The sequence below is a fragment of the Carcharhinus amblyrhynchos genome, chromosome 28, assembly GCF_965287045.1.
Source record: "Carcharhinus amblyrhynchos chromosome 28, sCarAmb.v2.hapA, whole genome shotgun sequence".
Taxonomy (NCBI): Eukaryota; Metazoa; Chordata; class Chondrichthyes; order Carcharhiniformes; family Carcharhinidae; genus Carcharhinus; species Carcharhinus amblyrhynchos.
In genome coordinates, this window is record NC_137351.1 from 10,702,015 (window position 1) to 10,719,218 (window position 17,204).

General features: G+C 40.4%; 1 protein-coding gene across 4 annotated transcripts in view; it reads right to left on the reverse strand.

Moving 5' to 3' along the window:
* pias1b (protein inhibitor of activated STAT, 1b) overlaps nucleotides 1-17,204 on the reverse strand; it is a 143,805-nt gene that overhangs the window by 14,702 nt on the left and 111,899 nt on the right. For all 4 annotated transcript variants that reach the window (XM_080213963.1, XM_080213966.1, XM_080213964.1 and 1 more), the window contains 3 exons: nucleotides 13,785-13,890; nucleotides 8,792-8,865; nucleotides 6,608-6,768 (listed from right to left, as the gene is read on the reverse strand). In XM_080213963.1, coding sequence (XP_080070089.1) covers nucleotides 6,608-6,768; nucleotides 8,792-8,865; nucleotides 13,785-13,890 — 341 coding nt within the window. The remainder of the gene's footprint in view (nucleotides 1-6,607; nucleotides 6,769-8,791; nucleotides 8,866-13,784; nucleotides 13,891-17,204) is intronic.

Here is a 17,204-nt window from a genome sequence, read left to right on the forward strand (position 1 = left end):
TGTACCTAATTAATTTCCTCACATTTCAGTGCTAGTACTAACGCTGCAAAATATCTTGCACTGTCACAAGCAGTTAAGCGGAGCTTAAACCTGCCATTACAAAAGCAATGTTATGATAATTTGGTGAATTTATCTTTGCTGCCAAAGCATAACTGAGCTGATCTCTGAAATAAATGTAGGTGTCCTTGATTTGGGAGGAGGGGAAGCATAATGTGGATTGGGAGGAAAGTAGGAAGAAAATTCTTCAACTCTGCTTATTAACTGGGTTAAGTGTACTGATTTATAGTTCCCACCGAAATAGCCAGTCCCTTCAATCAACATTTTATTAATGTAATTCACCTAAACCAAATTTTATATTTTTTTTTACAGCACGTTCAAATGAAATTGCACAATTGTTTGTAATCTCAAGATTTTTATAATCGTGTCAGTGTCGAACAGGATGAGTGAAACTTGCTCATGCATAGGTCCTGAATGTGCCACATGGCCAGGAATGTAGGCAGACGCATGGTATGGTATTTGGAAGGATCCCAGCCATCAGATTAGCTAATGAGCTGGATCACAGCACAAAACATAGCAGTACCCTATACTGGTAGGATGTAGTTTTAGCTCACTGAAGTCCAGCAATATCCTTGGCAGCAAGTTACCAAAAGCTGATTTCTTGGTGTTCAAGGCAGTAGGGCAGGTCCCTGTGGGACTTTTACGCTCATTCCACAATGAAACAGAAACTCCATTGAAGTGGATTATTTGGTTTGAAGTCTCAAACTCAATCATTGGTTTCTATGCATCTTTCTATCTTGGCTAATCAAAGTTATGGCATTTGGTGCAATATCTCTTAATTATCAGCCATGGATGCATACCAAACATTTCATTGCCTTCTCATTTTCGCCAAGTCTTTGAGATTGATGCTTTCAGACAAGTCACCCTCCGGTGTTTAGCGCAAACCTTCCATTTACATTTAAAGAAAGTCATCATAACCAGACTTTAGTCACTGTGCTCAGCTGAAGGCTTGGTTCACCTGTCAAAACAAAACAGCAGCAACATGGAGCTTCCAGTTTGTGTTTCACTGAAGGTACTTTACCTCCAGCAAGGTGAAGAAATCACCTCAATCTGACATCCCACGCATTGCATTACAGCAAGTGTTCCATAGTGGCACATTTTAATTGCTGCTGGGAACACATATTGCTGAAGCGAAGATCCTAAACCTTCAGATATCTGAAGGGCCTGCACATTCTTCCTGCGTCTGCGTGGGTTTCCTTTGGGTGCTCCAGTTTCCTCCCACAATCCAAAAATGTGCAGGTTAAGATGATTACATAGAACACTACAGCACAAACAGGCCCTTCGGCCCACGAGTTGCACCGATCACATCAACACCACACTAAATTGACCTGAGTGTCTGAGGGATTAGCAGGGCAAATGCGTGGGGTTGTGGGACTAGGACCTGGGTGGGATTGTGGTTGGTGTAGATTCAATAGGCTGAATGGCCTCTTTCTGTACTGTAGGGATTGTATGATTCTATGATCTTTTACATCCAATGAAGAGGCCCAGCTTTTTCAGGCCTCAGGATCTCATGTTAAGTCAGAGGGTGTGAAGTGTTTGCTTCTTCTTATCAGCAGTGAGAATTGTGCAGCTGCTGCCAACCATGTAAACGAGTGCAGGGTAAATACAGGACTGTTTTTATGGATGGGACTTCCAGGTAGAGGAGCAAGAGACAAAAAAACTGAATGATTTAAGAAATAGTTGGATCCTATCTTGATGTCTTTGAATGGGAAAGAGATACAATTTTCAACTCTGAACTCCCAAATTCAACTCTAAAAATTCCCGAATTCAGTATCACAAGTCACTCCCAATGCAGAACACGGGGTCTCCACAATATGAAAAGTATCGTTCCACTCAAAATACAGCTTTATCATGGCATGAACTGGAGCTGAAGAAATATTAGCTTTAGAAAGGGTACAATGTAGATTCACCAGAACACAAGGCTTAAAGAGTTAAATTACAGGAATAGGTTTCATAAGCTTAGCTTGTTATCCATTAACTTCAAGAAGTCAAAGGGCAAATCAATTAAGGTTCTTCAATTTAAGTGATTCTGTAGAGTAGATGTAGAGAAACTACTTCCTCTATCAGGGCATTCCAAAAGATGACTGGAGTCAGGCCATTTAGGAGTAAAATCAGGATTTTTTTTCTCCACACAAGGCATAGTAGAAATATGAAAACTGCTTTCCCAACTGACTGAGCATGCTAAATCTCCTGAAATTCTCAATATGGAGATCAACTGACTTTTGGGAAACAAAAATATCAAGGAGCATGAAACAAAAACAAGTAAATGGAGTTGAGGGCTGATCATCCATGATCTATTTATGGACAGGGGTAAGAGGACATTTTGTCTCTCAAACCTGGTTCTGCCATTCAATGAGTTATGACTAATCTGTAACCTAGTTCAATTATAGCCACCTTCGTCCCATATCACTTAATACCTCAGGCTAACAAAAATACATCACAGAATTTTAAAATTAGCCCAGAAGAGTGTGCCAAACGTTTACCACCCTCTATGTGAATAAGTATTTCCTAATTTTACAGCTGAAAGGTCTGGCTTTAATTTTTTTTGACAAGCCCCCTATTCCAAGACACACTCACTAGCAGAAAATTTCTCCTGCTTATTCCGAATACTTTTGAAAGTTTTGATCAAATCACCCAATAATCTGTGTTAGAACAGGGCCAAGAAGCAGAATGGCTTGCACTGGTTCCCGTGATTCTGAAACCTGCATGCCTTGTATGACATTTCAGTTTGTCACATCTACTGCTCCATGCTTTCCTCGCCCATCTTCTAAAGCACTCAAGTGACAAGCCAATTGCAAAGCAGAAAACTGGTTTTTTTATGTGCAATAGGTAATTGAACATCTTGCGAAATTTAATCCATTGCCAATGATTTGTCGAAAATTTATAATTTTTAGCAAAGTTTAACAAACAGACCTTACACAAACATAGCTACACTTTACATGTCAGTGTTTCTTGAGCTGACTAGCTTTAATTTTAGAAAAGTTGCTTTCCATTTCAGCGTTTCAAATGCAAAGTTGGGACTCTCTTTTACAAACATTTGCTCAGTAGTATAGAATTTGAATGCTGTTGAAAAGAGATGTAGAGTTACCGGCGTTGGACTGGGGTAGGCATAGTAAGTAGTCTCACAACAAGTTAAAGTCCAACAGGTTTATTTGGCAGCACGAGTTTTCGAAGCATTGCCTGACAAAGTGGCCTGACAAGGGGGCAATGCTCAGCAAGCGCATGCCTCCAAATAAATCTGTTCGACTTTAACCTGGTGTTGTGAGACTACTTACTATGTTGAAAAGAGAAACATTTCTGAAACTTTTTGTTTTACAAACATCCGGATAATCGTTAAAATGTCAAATTTCAAACAGTCACAACAATTAATACCATAGGAGAAAAGGATTCTGATTCGTTGGCAAGTGAACTCTGATTGACTGGTAAACCTATAGTTCCCCATTGCTTTCTTCATGGCAATGTCTCGGCCAGAGTCAACTTACCAACCAATAGTACGCTCTTCTCCTTTGGTATAAATTGCTGTGATGGTATGAAATTTGGCATTGCTTCACTTGGCCTGATAAGTGAAAGATCAAAAGCTTTGACAATGTCTCTCTCTTTTTAGCAATACTCCACTTTTCACACACACGGCTTCTGATTTTCTCACAGCTCTGCCCCATGAATTAACTCATCAAGTTGGCATTCAAATCTATCACCTTAGTAATGATAAAACATTTTCTAGCCAACTAGGATTCCTGCTGTGTTCAAAACATGGAGGCCATTATAAAATCACATCAAATTATTCTGGAATATGCCTACAAATGCCTCCAAGTGATACAAGCACAAAATAAAAACACAACTTGCGTTAGCTATTTTGTCCACTCTCAGCTAATGGATCAAAATTAAAACACAAATAGAAATTAGCCTTTGTGGGTTGAATTTAATTTAGAAGCACAACAACATAAAATCAACCTAACCACCCTCCACCCCTTGGGCCTTCAACAAAAATCTCAAAGTGTGACAAGGTAGGATGGCAATGGCTTACTTCATCCAAAAAATAAAATTGCTTGGTTACAGAATAAAAGGTCACCATTTGGCCAGCTGAGCCCTTGTGGAGGACGTGTAGCCTTAAGGCAGCCCCAATGGGTAATGCTTATAAATCTAACTTGGTGAACTGCCAAGATGTAGAGCTGAATGGTATTGGGTTTAATCATTCTGATTGAGTTTTGTCGCATTATGTTTATGCTGTGCAAACAATTGTGTCAATTTAAAAGCAAAGGTCATCCAAAATATACACACACAAGAAAAAACAATGCACAGAGATTCTACTGATCTTCCAGAATCTATAGCATGTTTTGTTGCAGGCAGTTAATGTAGACCATATGAGCAAACTGGTAACGCAATATTTTAGCTATATATTTATACCAATTAGCAGTAAGACTTTTTTTTGAAAGAGGTTGATTTGACCAGAATGTACTTAGTCTCAGGTTTGTCACTCCCTTTTGTCCAATCCCCTTTTGATACTGATTTTCTTTTCAAAGAAGTGAACATCCTTCATCACACACACATCTGGTCCCTGCACTATCAAGACTCAATACAACACTAGGAAGACACGTGGGAGAGGAATGTCTGTGACTTAGGTCATGAGTACAGACTGTTCTCCTTTTCTTACCAACACTCGTTTGAGATCAGTAAAATGTGTACATGTTTCACTACATTAACCTTACAAGAGTGGAGCCCTAGAAATCTGCTGTACAAATCCCTGTTTCTGCACTATTCCTCAGCAACATGAGGTCTAGACTCTGCACTATCAGAAATAGTACTTTGCACAATTGGATAGCAGAGGAGACACTTTATTCCTCTTTCAAGTAGTATGGCAGGACATGAGAAACCAATGAGTTAATTTAAGCAAGTGTTTCCAATACACCGATATGGTAATTGACTAATAGTGTACATCACTGCCCTTTATGTTTTATGTGAACTGTTGACTCTATTGGCTTTTTAGCCTTGCATAATCCCACAGATATTTAGTTCTGAAAATATTTTTCCCTTCTTTCTACCACTTCAGTGTTTCTGAAAGAGCTAACTCATGCTGAAATCAGCTCTGGATGAAAGCAAAAATGAAAACAAGAGGCAAATCTGGTAGCTGGGAGGAGGTGTGGGGGCGGGGGGAATTAAAATTGAAAGGCAAAGTTTATGGTCTGAGGTTGTTGAACTCAATCTTGAGTCCAGAAACTGTAAAGTACTTAACTAACAGATCTAACTGCACCTCAACTTCCAATTAGGCATTTTACAGCTTTCTGGAGTCAACACTGAGTTCAACAACTTCAGAATATGAACTCTATCCTCCATTTTAAATTCTACCTCTCCTATCCCCAGTCACCCAAGTGTCAGTTTTCATGTTTTTGCTTTCAGCCAGAGCTAATTGTTACTCTGCTATTAACACCTATGTTTTATTTCATTACCACTCCCTTGACCTTCTGTCCTTTTGGCATTTAATCTCCTCCACCTTCCAGCCTATCCCTCACCCACACTTCTGTTCCACCAGACCCCCTCTCTTCTTTTCCAATAACATTTCACCTATATCAGTTCAGAAGAGTTACATTGGGCTTGAAATTTTAACTGTATCTCTCTCCACAGATGTTGTAAAGAGTTTTTCCAGCACTTCCTGCTTTTATTATGAGAAGAACAAGCTGCTTACTGGTGGGAAAATGGCATCAATTTTCATTTTAAAGTCATTTGAGAGAATAAGCATAGTTTAACCTAATTACAATAACCACCAGGACAGGTGGGACAACGGGTGGAACATTTGTGGAAAACTAAATCTGCAAATCACCATACAAAACAACACCATTCTCAACTTTGGACGTTGCCCAAAAGGTAGACTCTGCTGCTGGAGAAATATAAAATATGTTCAAACTTTGCCCTTTAACTGATGGATGCTCCTGAACAAATCACTTTGGTTTCGTAATTCAAATACTTAAGTGTTTTCCTTAATAAATTCAACACAGCTTTATTTTAAAATACATGCTAAGGATTACCGCATATTCTTACAGTGCTCAAAATGGACATTCAACCCAGGCTCAAACCAATTTTTACTTGAGGTTACGCTCAAAACAAAAATAGCTCAAAAATTTCACTTAACAATCATAGAAACCCTAGAGTGCAGAAAGAGGCCATTTGGCCCATCGAGTCTGCACCGACCGCAATCCCACCCAGGCTCAACCCCCATATCCTTACATATTTACCCGCTAATCCCTCTAACCTACGCTTCTCAGGAGACTAAGGGGCAATTTTAGCATGGCCAATCAACCTAACCCGTACATCTTTGGTATTGTGGGAGGAAACCAGAGCACCCAGAGGAAACCCATGCAGACACGAGGAGAATGTGCAAACTCCACACAGACAATAACCCAAGCCGGAAATCGAACCCAGGTCCCTGGAGCTGTGAAGCAGCAGTGCTAACCACTGCTACTGTGCCACCCAAATATAATCAAAAATATTTTCCAAACCAAATGAGAGGGAAAACACAGTACTGCCTTGGGTTGAACTTCCAACATAGTTTGCTTACCCATCAATAATTAGGTGCTCGTAAGGACCCTTCTTATCACAGACCGGACAAACCCACGTTGGCTTTTTCTCATTCATCTGAATGTAAAGCGTTGCATCAAAACACTGGAGATGCGAGCAGGTTACTGCACGACATGGGATTGTCAATCGCATTTTGCCCAGCTGGAAACAGAAACACAGAATCTTGGTCATATTATTTGGAACATAAATACATTCATCACTTTTCATTAAATGACATGTTAACTATTTAATTTTTGCTTTAGAATAAGTGAGCAAGAAATAGCTAGTCTGCAGATTAAGAATATTAGCAAAAAAAACACAAGAGAAGGCATATTTCTAAAGGTAAGAGAAGGCTGCTACTTGTAAATCCCCAATACTGACGAATGAGAACCTGAAGGAAAGCCCCAACCAACATTATCTCTCGGGAACTGATTTGCATGTTGTGTTGCACATTTTCTATTTGCATATGGCTATAATCATTTTGTAAACACAAACCGAACCCATCTATGGTTACCATGACACCTGATAAGTACAGACACATGGTGGGGAAATGCAGAAAGGTGGGCAACCTCTTCAAATAAAAGCTAATCCATGGTAATAGGTGGATACGTCTGAGATTTTGTCATAGGTCAGAACATCTAGTGGATCCATCTCCACATTAATGCTAACCTATCCTATGAATGGGTATTCTTATAACTTGGAACAAATAATAGTCTAGCTGTTTACAATGAAACAATATCATATGTCAACAAGTACAGAATGCAGACTAACGTGGGGAATGACAGCCTTTGCTTAAGAACATAAGAACATAAGAAATAGGAGCAGGAGTAGGCCATCTGGCCCTTCGAGCCTGCCCCGCCATTCAATAAGATCATGGCTGATCTGTCGTGGCTCAGTTCCACTTTCCCGCCCTCTCCCCATAACCCTTAATCCCCTCTCTTATCAAAAACCCATCAACCCGCTTCTTAAAAATATTTAGCGAGGCAGCCTCCACCACTTCAACGGGCAGAGAATTCCAGAGATTCACCACCCTTTGAGTGAAGAAGTTCCTCCTCAACTCCGTTCTGAACCGCCCCCCCTTTATCTTGAGGCTGTGCCCCCTAGTCCTACTGTCTTTTTTGAGTGCTTGAGTGCTTATTTTCCATAAATCTCCTTGCGCACCCTCTGTAAACTTGAATTTTATTTACTTTGAGCTTCCTGATGGGTAAAGGTAGCACACATGGTAACACGAGTACTCAGCTATACAGACCAATGAGGTGCCACAGTTTGTAAAATGTTAATAATTTTCGGGCAGACCACAACTATAAGCCTAAGGAAATAAAACCAATGCTGGGGTTTCCTGACGCCAACCATAATCCAGTGATGCCTTCTGGAAAGTGTGTACATGGAAACAGAGCAAGAATAGTTCAAGCTGTGTAATGCCCCCAAGAAATCACAAAACCCACTGGCACACACCGTCCAGCTCTCAACGAGGAGCAGCTACTTGCACCCCTAGCATTCAGGGGATGGCACTGCATTATAAGCCAACTGCTTTGGAGAAGAGGCTAGAAAGCTTGAGCAAGGAATGAAAGAACTTTAGCTTTGAACAACTTGTAACTTTATTTCTGGGAAGCAGTGATGCCAATGTAGTGAAAAGTTATAGAGTGCAATGTCTGGTGGCGTCATGCAAGAGCGTGCGGGCAAAATCATTTGAGGGGACAGGACAAGAGGAGGAAGCAAAACTAGAAAATGAATTAAATTGCACCAATACAAATTGCTACACATCAATATATATTATCAAAGCCAGAAACTAATGTTTTTACATTAGGTAAATAAATGGTTTACAATTTCAACCAGGAAATTAATAGTAGAACAAGAAAAGCACCACCACCAAACTGGAATCTGAATTTTCTGTATTACATATTTAGGCACAATAATTTAATCTCTAGATAGTACGTCAGTACCTCTGCATTAGCAATCCCATCAACTGCAACAGCTTTTCAAAACATCATGTTCAAAATCAGAATTCATGTTATACCATAAGCAGTGACGTTATCAAATCTATAATTCACAGGTTTTCCAGAGCCAACTGTCAAACTGGGGAAAAAAATTGCTTCAGCCCCCAAACAGTTAATAAGCTTAGATTCTGAACAGGAAGACGACAAGGCAATTTAACTATCAATAATTCAGATGTGGTTTTACTCACAGGACACAACAGAGACACCCGCAAACTGGTCGTGGCAATTTCACTATCCGGATCAGCCGTTAATTTCTCTTTGACTAGGCAAGGAAGAAAGTATGTTTTTTAAATTATTTCAGACAACTGGTTGTGCTTTATTTAAATACAAAACAGTCCTACAGGTTTTGCTCTGCAGAAACACTGATTCTTAATGGGGTACAGTTCAACAGGAATTGATAACCTGTCGTAATTCCCTCAAACGTTATTCTTCATGTGCAAATTGAGATAGTGAAATGCTGGTCGGCTTTGCAACTCTTATGGTAATCACAGCAAGTCCCATTCTGCCCTCCTGAGGCGTCCGCATATGCACTTTCTAGCAGGAGGTAGTGCACAGTAACTACTGTGGGACAGTAACATGGTGGTTATGTGACTGGACACAAGTTCATATCCCTCTACAGTAGCTGGGGAATTGAAATTCAATTAAATAAATAAATAAATCTAGGGGGAAACGCTGATATAAAAAAACAAAAACCCATCTGGTTCGCTAATGTCCTTTAGGGAAGAAAACCATTGTTCTGATGACTAATAAGCCACTCAGTTGTCAAGGGTAATTAAGGATGAACAATAAATGCTGCTCTTGTTCATCGAATCCACACCCTGGGAGTCAATTTAAAGTCAGAAGTATGAATGCCTGTTTATTTTCCCTTGTAGCATGGAGGCCAACTGCAGCATTCTGGATTATCATTTAACAGCAGAGACCAGGAATCAAATCCGGAACCTTTTGCCCTGAATGGCTTAGTGTCCTAGTAGCCAATTAGTTTAGAGAAATCAGGCTTTATCGGAATGCAGTCTGAAATATTCACTGTACAGCTGTAGATGGGGTTTGACTGTTTGACAGATACACCAGTGACTTTGCTGCTTTGTTTTGCTACAGTCCAAAAGTGTGAACATAAATATTTCCCTAATAAATGAATCATATTTCCCATGTTGTCTTTTCCTGCTACAATCAAGGAACCACAAAACCACTGCACACGATCTGCCTACACAGGATAAGACCTGTGGGTCATAGGGGAAATGGGAAGCTTCTGTCTGCAAGCAACCTAACTGAGAAGGAATTCTGCTGCTAGCTGAACATTTTAGTTTACTGCTACAGATTACTGCAACAAACATCTCATGATCTAGCATCTCCTCTGTCCACTTGCTTCTCTTTCTACACATTAATAGAGTTTGCTCTGTACAAAGTCAACTACACTTCTAAAAGAAACAGGACTGAAAATTAAAGCACTCTAAATAAAAGGGCTGTTAATGAAGAACAGCCATTGTCTCATTACTTTCACACCCAGCAGCGCCCAGCATTCCTGACCTAGCTGCCAAAAGCATGATGAATTTTTGTCAAACATATTGCAGTTGAGCAACATTCCGATCCTCCCCTCCGGAGGGAGACGGAAGGGCTGGAGGGTGGAGGCAGGGAAGGGGAGCAGACAGATCAGTAGTTCACCTTTTATCCAAATCTGCCTAAGGGAAGAAACACATTTCATTAGCTGGGCTTGATTTGCAGTGACTGGTGCTGCAGCACCATTACCCACCACCCTCCCCCGCTCACAATTATTGTGCAGAGACAATTTTAGCAGCAGCCCTCCAGATAAAGGCAGCAGTATGCCATCTCCCACTCAGAGATCAACTCAAAAGTGTAGCTCTTTCGAAAAGGTGGATCAAGTAAAATCACCATTTATAGCAACAAATGGGAGACAAATTATGGGTTAACACAGCTTTTATTTACTATAATAAATGGGAAGATTAGAAATTACAGCCACAGACAGAGACTGCTTGACTGCATTCGATGAGCAGGTTTCATTCCATGTCAGGCAAAGTACATTAAGCTGTTTTGTACTACGGCTAAGGCTCCCTGCTAGTGGAACCAAAGCTGAAAACCTTAAGTAACTTTGTAGCATTTATTAAGGTTAGTAAGTTTACTCTACGGTTTCTCTGGCCACATACCAGCAATAGCCAGCTGGCAGCAACAGCATACATCTAGCTCAGTATACAAATATTAGGACAGCACTCGAGAAGGAGGGGGAAAGTAGGGAGGGGGGAGAAGAGTTCAGAAAGAACGAATGAGAAAAACAGAGTCAAAAAACAAGTCAAAAGGACTTAATCCCTTGTTATAAACTAAATACTATATTTTTTAAAATTAACTCTTCATTTTTTCCCTCAATATGGAATGGGAAAAAGGAATCATAATGATCCATGCATAATAAGATGGCTCAAGTGCGTTGTCGATGTTTGTTTTGAGCTTTTGGATTCAGCTAGGGCAGCAGTTGATACACTACAACTAGGTTTGACCCTCATACAAAAGAGAATTTAGGAGAAGTTACATTTCTCATTCCTCATCACAATTCACCAACTCCTGCTGGAAACTGCATGTTTGGACACTGGAGGAAAACAGACTCAAACAGTCTGCGGTTGACAACGAATAGCCCGCACATACAAGCTGTTGAGGCTCAAATGTCAAAATCTGCCTGTTGGGCAAGGTATCAGATCAATTCAGGCATTTGTGCACCTGTGGCCCAGCACCTTCAAGGAAAAATATGCATTAGGAAGTATACCATTTATTCTTTGATTTCAGAAATTGCTATTTCTCCGATAGGCATACCAAAAGCACAGCTAGGGTGGTGCCCAGCTTTCCACCACCACTTGCATCCAGAATTGTCAAAAATCACATGTGAAAGGCGGTGGCATTGTAAAAAAACAAGTTCATGGCAAGGGTTTGCCATTTTAGATTACATCCTAACAAGTTGAGCAGCCCGAGGAAGTTTGTTAAAGTCCAAACTTATAACAAAATAGTGAAATGACTGCAATCTTATTAGTGCACTAAAAAGAGGTAAAGAAAAAAAAACAAGCTTTAAACTTAAGCAATGAAGCTGGCAACTCACAATGTGATTTAGGGTGCATCTAGATCAAAATAAAACACCGCAGCAGAATCTGGTCAAGATCACAGTGATATAGCACGCAAATAAAACTTGCTAAACCTTGGTTATATAAATTGCAGACTTTCTTCAGATCTGTTTAGTGCCTGAAACTTCATTGCTTTTGAACAGCAGCGATTTATAATTTCAACAGCCTGATAAGAGATAGTGTCTCCCACCGATGGTGCTCATCCCATAGTGGTGCTCTTATTACTCCCACTTTTACTTGCTCATTTTCAGCACCAAACCAACAGAGCTGAGAGCTCTCCAAATAACTGAGCTGTGTTGTAAACAGCAATCACTTAGCTTGATCAATGAATTAGTGATTACATCAGTAGGGTAGATAAAGTCAGCAGGGTAATCAAATGCAGAAAAGCAAATACAATTCTGGTACATCCTAACTCAGAAACACTTCAAAAAGGCAAAGTATCTTGTCAATTAGGAAAATGTTCAACATAAGTGAGTTTTTCCAATTGATCCGATTCTAGAAATATAACCAGTAATTTTTGGCTTTGATTTCTGGAACACTGCAATAAGGGGTTAAAAATACCCAGGGTAATCTTCAATGGGTCAGTTATGATGTGGAGATGCTGGCATTGGACAGGGGTGGGCACAGTAAGAGGTCTCACAACACCAGGTTAAAAGTCCAACAGGACTCATCTGATGAAGGAACAGTGCTCCAAAAGCTCATGACTCCAAATAAACTTGTTGGACTTTAACCTCATGTTGAGACTCCTTAATGGGTCAACTAGTTATGGCAGAGTGGAGGCCATGATGGTATCAGATTCTGCACTTATTCAATCTCAGCTAGAACATTACATTTTCCCTTTGGCTTAGAGTGGGGGGAAGAATTCAGTCAACTTCTGATCATTATCCATCAGCAAATGCATTTCTGAATATTGCGTGTGAAGACAGGATGGTGGCTAGTTGCAATGATAGCTTCAAGCTAACAGCATATAAATAACTGCCACTTGATCAGGTCACTGCATAAAACCTGGCATCTGTAGAATTACTTTATGCTGAGAAAAGGAAGAAGAACTGGGAGAAGACTAAAAAGTTGAAAACAATTTTAAGGAAGTAATGTTCCATTGATCCCTACCTCTCTCGGGTCAACACTCAACACATGACGGCAAGGGCTAGAGGACTGTGTCAATTAAAATAACATACTTCTTTTAAACTGTAAACAACAGGTTCTATGAGGATACTCTCCAGAAATCATCCTCCATAATGTGCTGTAGAAGGTGGAAATGAAATGGCTGAGCATTATACAGCTCATGAAGGACTGGGGTTTGGATCACTGATAAGTGCTAAATCAGCCAACAAATTCAGCTGTAATGGATATAGGGTTTTATAATCAGTCGGAGTAGCTTGGTCTGGGGGAAGGAAAAACCCAATCAGGATTCTCACAACATTTACTTGCAAATTAGCCATGCTAGAAATTGAGTCTGGCAATGGATGCTAACAGAATCAGACTTAGCTATGACAGCCACTCATTACTGTCAAATTGGTTCACTGTCTAGTCTCAGAGGAATACTTGACAGGTGGGGACTGCTCTGGAGGGCTGCTGTCATCCACAAAGCTATTCCCCCTCTCCACCATCAAACTTTCAGAACTGGTATGAAAAGGAGATATATCCAGGAGGGCAAGAAAGAGTAAAAATAATTAAGAGATACAGGTCAAAGTTACCTGGGAGCAACAAATTTATACTTTAAGAACGTAAAAAACAGTAAAGAGTGTAGGTCAGATGACTCTCGAGCCTGTTTCAACATTCAATGAGATAGTGGTTGATCTTTGCCCTCAATTCCACTTTCTCACCTGATCCCAATATCCTTTGATTCCCCTAGAGTCCAAAATGTGAGACAATAATAAATGTGCGATTGACCAATTCAGCATTTTTAATTAGATTCAGAATAGATTCTTTAATCAAATGGCTGAAACAAATACTGAACAGAAAGAAAAGAATATGTTATAAGCTGTGTTGCAAGCTTCTATCACACAAAAGAATTGCCCAGTCTGCCTTTGCAAACATCTACCTGCACACAAATTGTACATACTTAATGCTCTGGAATGGTCCGGGTTCCTTATTCCTTTTGCCCGCAGTCTTTGAAGCAACACTGCAGAAGACAGCTGTTTTACAAGGTAAACTGCCATGGAATAGTTCTGAAAAAAAAACATGCATGCATGTCAACTATGATAACCAGTTAACTGCCTCAATATTCAAGCACATCTCCAAACATTGCTGTTAAACCATTTGGTCTCATCAAATCTAAATAATCATATTTTCCTGCAATTACAAATATGAAGTTTGCATTTCTTTTTTGGAATATGGGCGTACTAACATTTTAAACTTGTCAAGGAAATGAAGACAAACTCACTTTATAGATTATATATACTCAATGGTTTTAGTTATCGACATCCAAAGATGGAAACGTCATTGTCCCATGTGGTGTAAGGCGAGAGAAATTGTTGCAATTTTGATTCTTACTTTATTCAGCTGACAACAGGAACACTATAACTGCTCTCGGTGGTCCCGACTTGGTGGCTGAATCAAAATCAGCCATGGTGTCCACGGAGCCCCTGCTAGACAATTATTGAGAAGGCTTGACCTGTATGCTCAAATTGTCTCCTGGCATTAACTGATTAGGCTCACCCAGAAGAAATGGTCAACTGATTAAGGAACACCTTTGTCTGAACCACCAAACTTCGGTTAAAATGTCTAAAAACCAAAGGGTCATCTGGATTTGAACCGTCAGCTCTTTTCTCTCTTTACAGATGCTGCCAAACCTGCTGAAATTTTTCAGCATTTCCTCTTCTGGTTTCAGATTCCAGCATTTACAGTAATTTGCTTTTATTCAGTCATAAAGCCATGGCCCACCCTTCCATCACGCCCAGCTCCTCATCCCCATCCCACAGTACCTTTTCCTGTAACTACAGGAAGTACAACACCTGCCCCTTTACTCTCTTCACCATTAAAGGCCCAAGCACTTCTTTCAGGTGAAACAACATTTCACTTGCACCTTGTTCAATTTGGTCTACTGTACTTTCTGCTTCTAACGTGGTCTCCTCTACACTGGGGAGATTTGACGCAGACTGGATGACTGCCTTGCAGAACCCTTTGCTCAGCTTGTAAGCAAGACCCCAACCTTCCTTTTGCTTGCGCTTTCAATTCAGCATCTTGCTCTCATACCCACGTCTGTCCTTGACTTGCTGCAATGCTCCAGCGAAGTTCAACGCACGGGGGAAGAGCTGCATCTCATCTTCCGAATAGGCACGTTACAGTCCCCAGGGCTCAATACTGAACTCAACAACTTTTGATTGTGACCTTTCTCCTCCATTTTTAACATTTTTAATAGATCCCAAACATTTTTGATTCCAATACAAAACATTCCTTCCTCCATCAGGGCATTTGCACATTCACTCCCACTAATCACTGACCTTCTCCTGTTCCAACTTTAATACTGTAAATAATCCAACACATTTCTCTCTTTCTCTAGCTCTGAAGTCAAACAGGCTTGAAACGTTAATTGTTTTCCTTCCCTACAGATGCTGTCAAACCTGTTGAGTTTTTTCAGCATTATCTGTTTCTGCTGTCTAAAAATAACCAATGGTTCACATTTCTTTAGCCAAGATAGTTGGTAAATAGAAAACTCAAGCCTACTTCAAACTGAAGTGGGTGGGTATGTATATGTGTGTAGGGGGAGGGGGGTGCTTTCAAATAGTGATATACTCTTGGGGTCCATTACCCTTACTTTTACCCAAAGAAAAATAAAAAAGCAGTGTTGGGGATGCTAAACCTCAAACGAAAAGCTGAAAATACTCAGCAGATCTGGCAGTTCTACTGAAAGGTCACTGGCCTGAAACGTCAATTCAGTTTCTCTCTCCAGATGCTACCAGACCTGTTGCTTATTTGAAGCATTCTCCACTTTTATTTCAAAGAAAATAACAGTGTGGCAGAAAACACTCACATAACTTACAGTATAAATAATATGGGCGGCATGGTAGCCCAGCTGCTTCACAGCTCCAGGGACCTGGGTTCAATTCCCAGCTTGGGTCCCTGTCTGTGTGGAGTTTGCACGTTCTCCTCGTGTCTGCGTGGGTTTCCTCCGGGTGCTCCGGTTTCCTCCCACAGTCCAAAGATGTGCAGGTTACTTTGACTGGCCATGCTAAAATTGCCCCTTAGTGTCCTAAGGTGTTTAAGTTGGAGGGATTAGCGGGTAATATGTAGGGATATGGGAGTAGCGCCTGGGTGGGATTGTGGTCAGTGTAGACTCAATGGGCCGAAGGGCCTCTTTCTGAACCATAAGGTTCTATGGTTCTATATCAACAAATGCAGCATACAAAATTCTGGAGACAGTGTGTTTGTCGCACACTGAATGTCTAGCTTCAGAGCGACAAAAAAAATTATACTGCATATCTGCCTTTCCCCCACATCCCCAGGGTCCCATCATACACGTTGCCTGCAGCTTGTAAATCCATGATTTGGAGTAGCAATAAGCACAACTTCCTAAATAAATTATGTCTACACTGCAGTCCAAAGTTGTACAGGTTAGGTTGATTGGCCATGATAAACTGCCCCTTAGTGTCGGGGGATTAGGAGAGTAAATATGTGGGGTTACGGGGATAGGACGTGGACAAGATTGTTGTTTGGCTCAATGGGCCAAATGGCCTCCTCCTGCACTGTTGGGATTCTATGATAAATGGTATTTGCCTGCAAATGCAAAGAAGTCTGCGTGATCAAATTGTTTCAATGACCAATGTACAGTTAGATTCAGGAACAGCAGTTGTGTCTAAATGGGATATCCATAGAGGGCCAGATAACTATTATAGGCATAATGCCTGCAAGGTGCCTCAAGCAATTACATCAAATTACATGAACTTATTCAAACAGAAATGCAGTACTTCCTTGTCGAACACACCAGGTCATGTCCAAAATATATGCTTATTAGTTTAAGTAGACAACAAAAAAAATGTTCTAATCACATATTTAATAAAAGGAGAGACTTTTGCTTTCCTAAAATCCTAAACATATAACAAGTGAGCTACGGAGCAACGGACTGGGGGCAGTTTGTTGTCCCATTACTTAAACCAATCAACTTTGGAATTATTTCATCATAGTCTCAAACACAGAAGCACTGTGGCCAAATCATAGATTCTCAGATTACATCAGTTCTCTCTAAGAACACTGTTTATACTGCAACCTGCAAAACACGGCAGTCTAACCCATTAGCACTAATACCTGCAAGTAAAAGGTTTAGTCAAAGACCATAGCAGGGATGATCAAAGACAACTTTTGATCTTACTTGACTGAAACTTGCCGCACATAGTTATGATAAAAGCTGCAATTTGCAATCAGAAGTTGCACTTCTGTCATGAAGTCAAACAGTTAAAGCATGCCATAAACTGTTACCACCACATCTGTCAACAATGTTATTATCTGAGAATAACAGATGGCACTGAGTTGCAAAGTACACCAT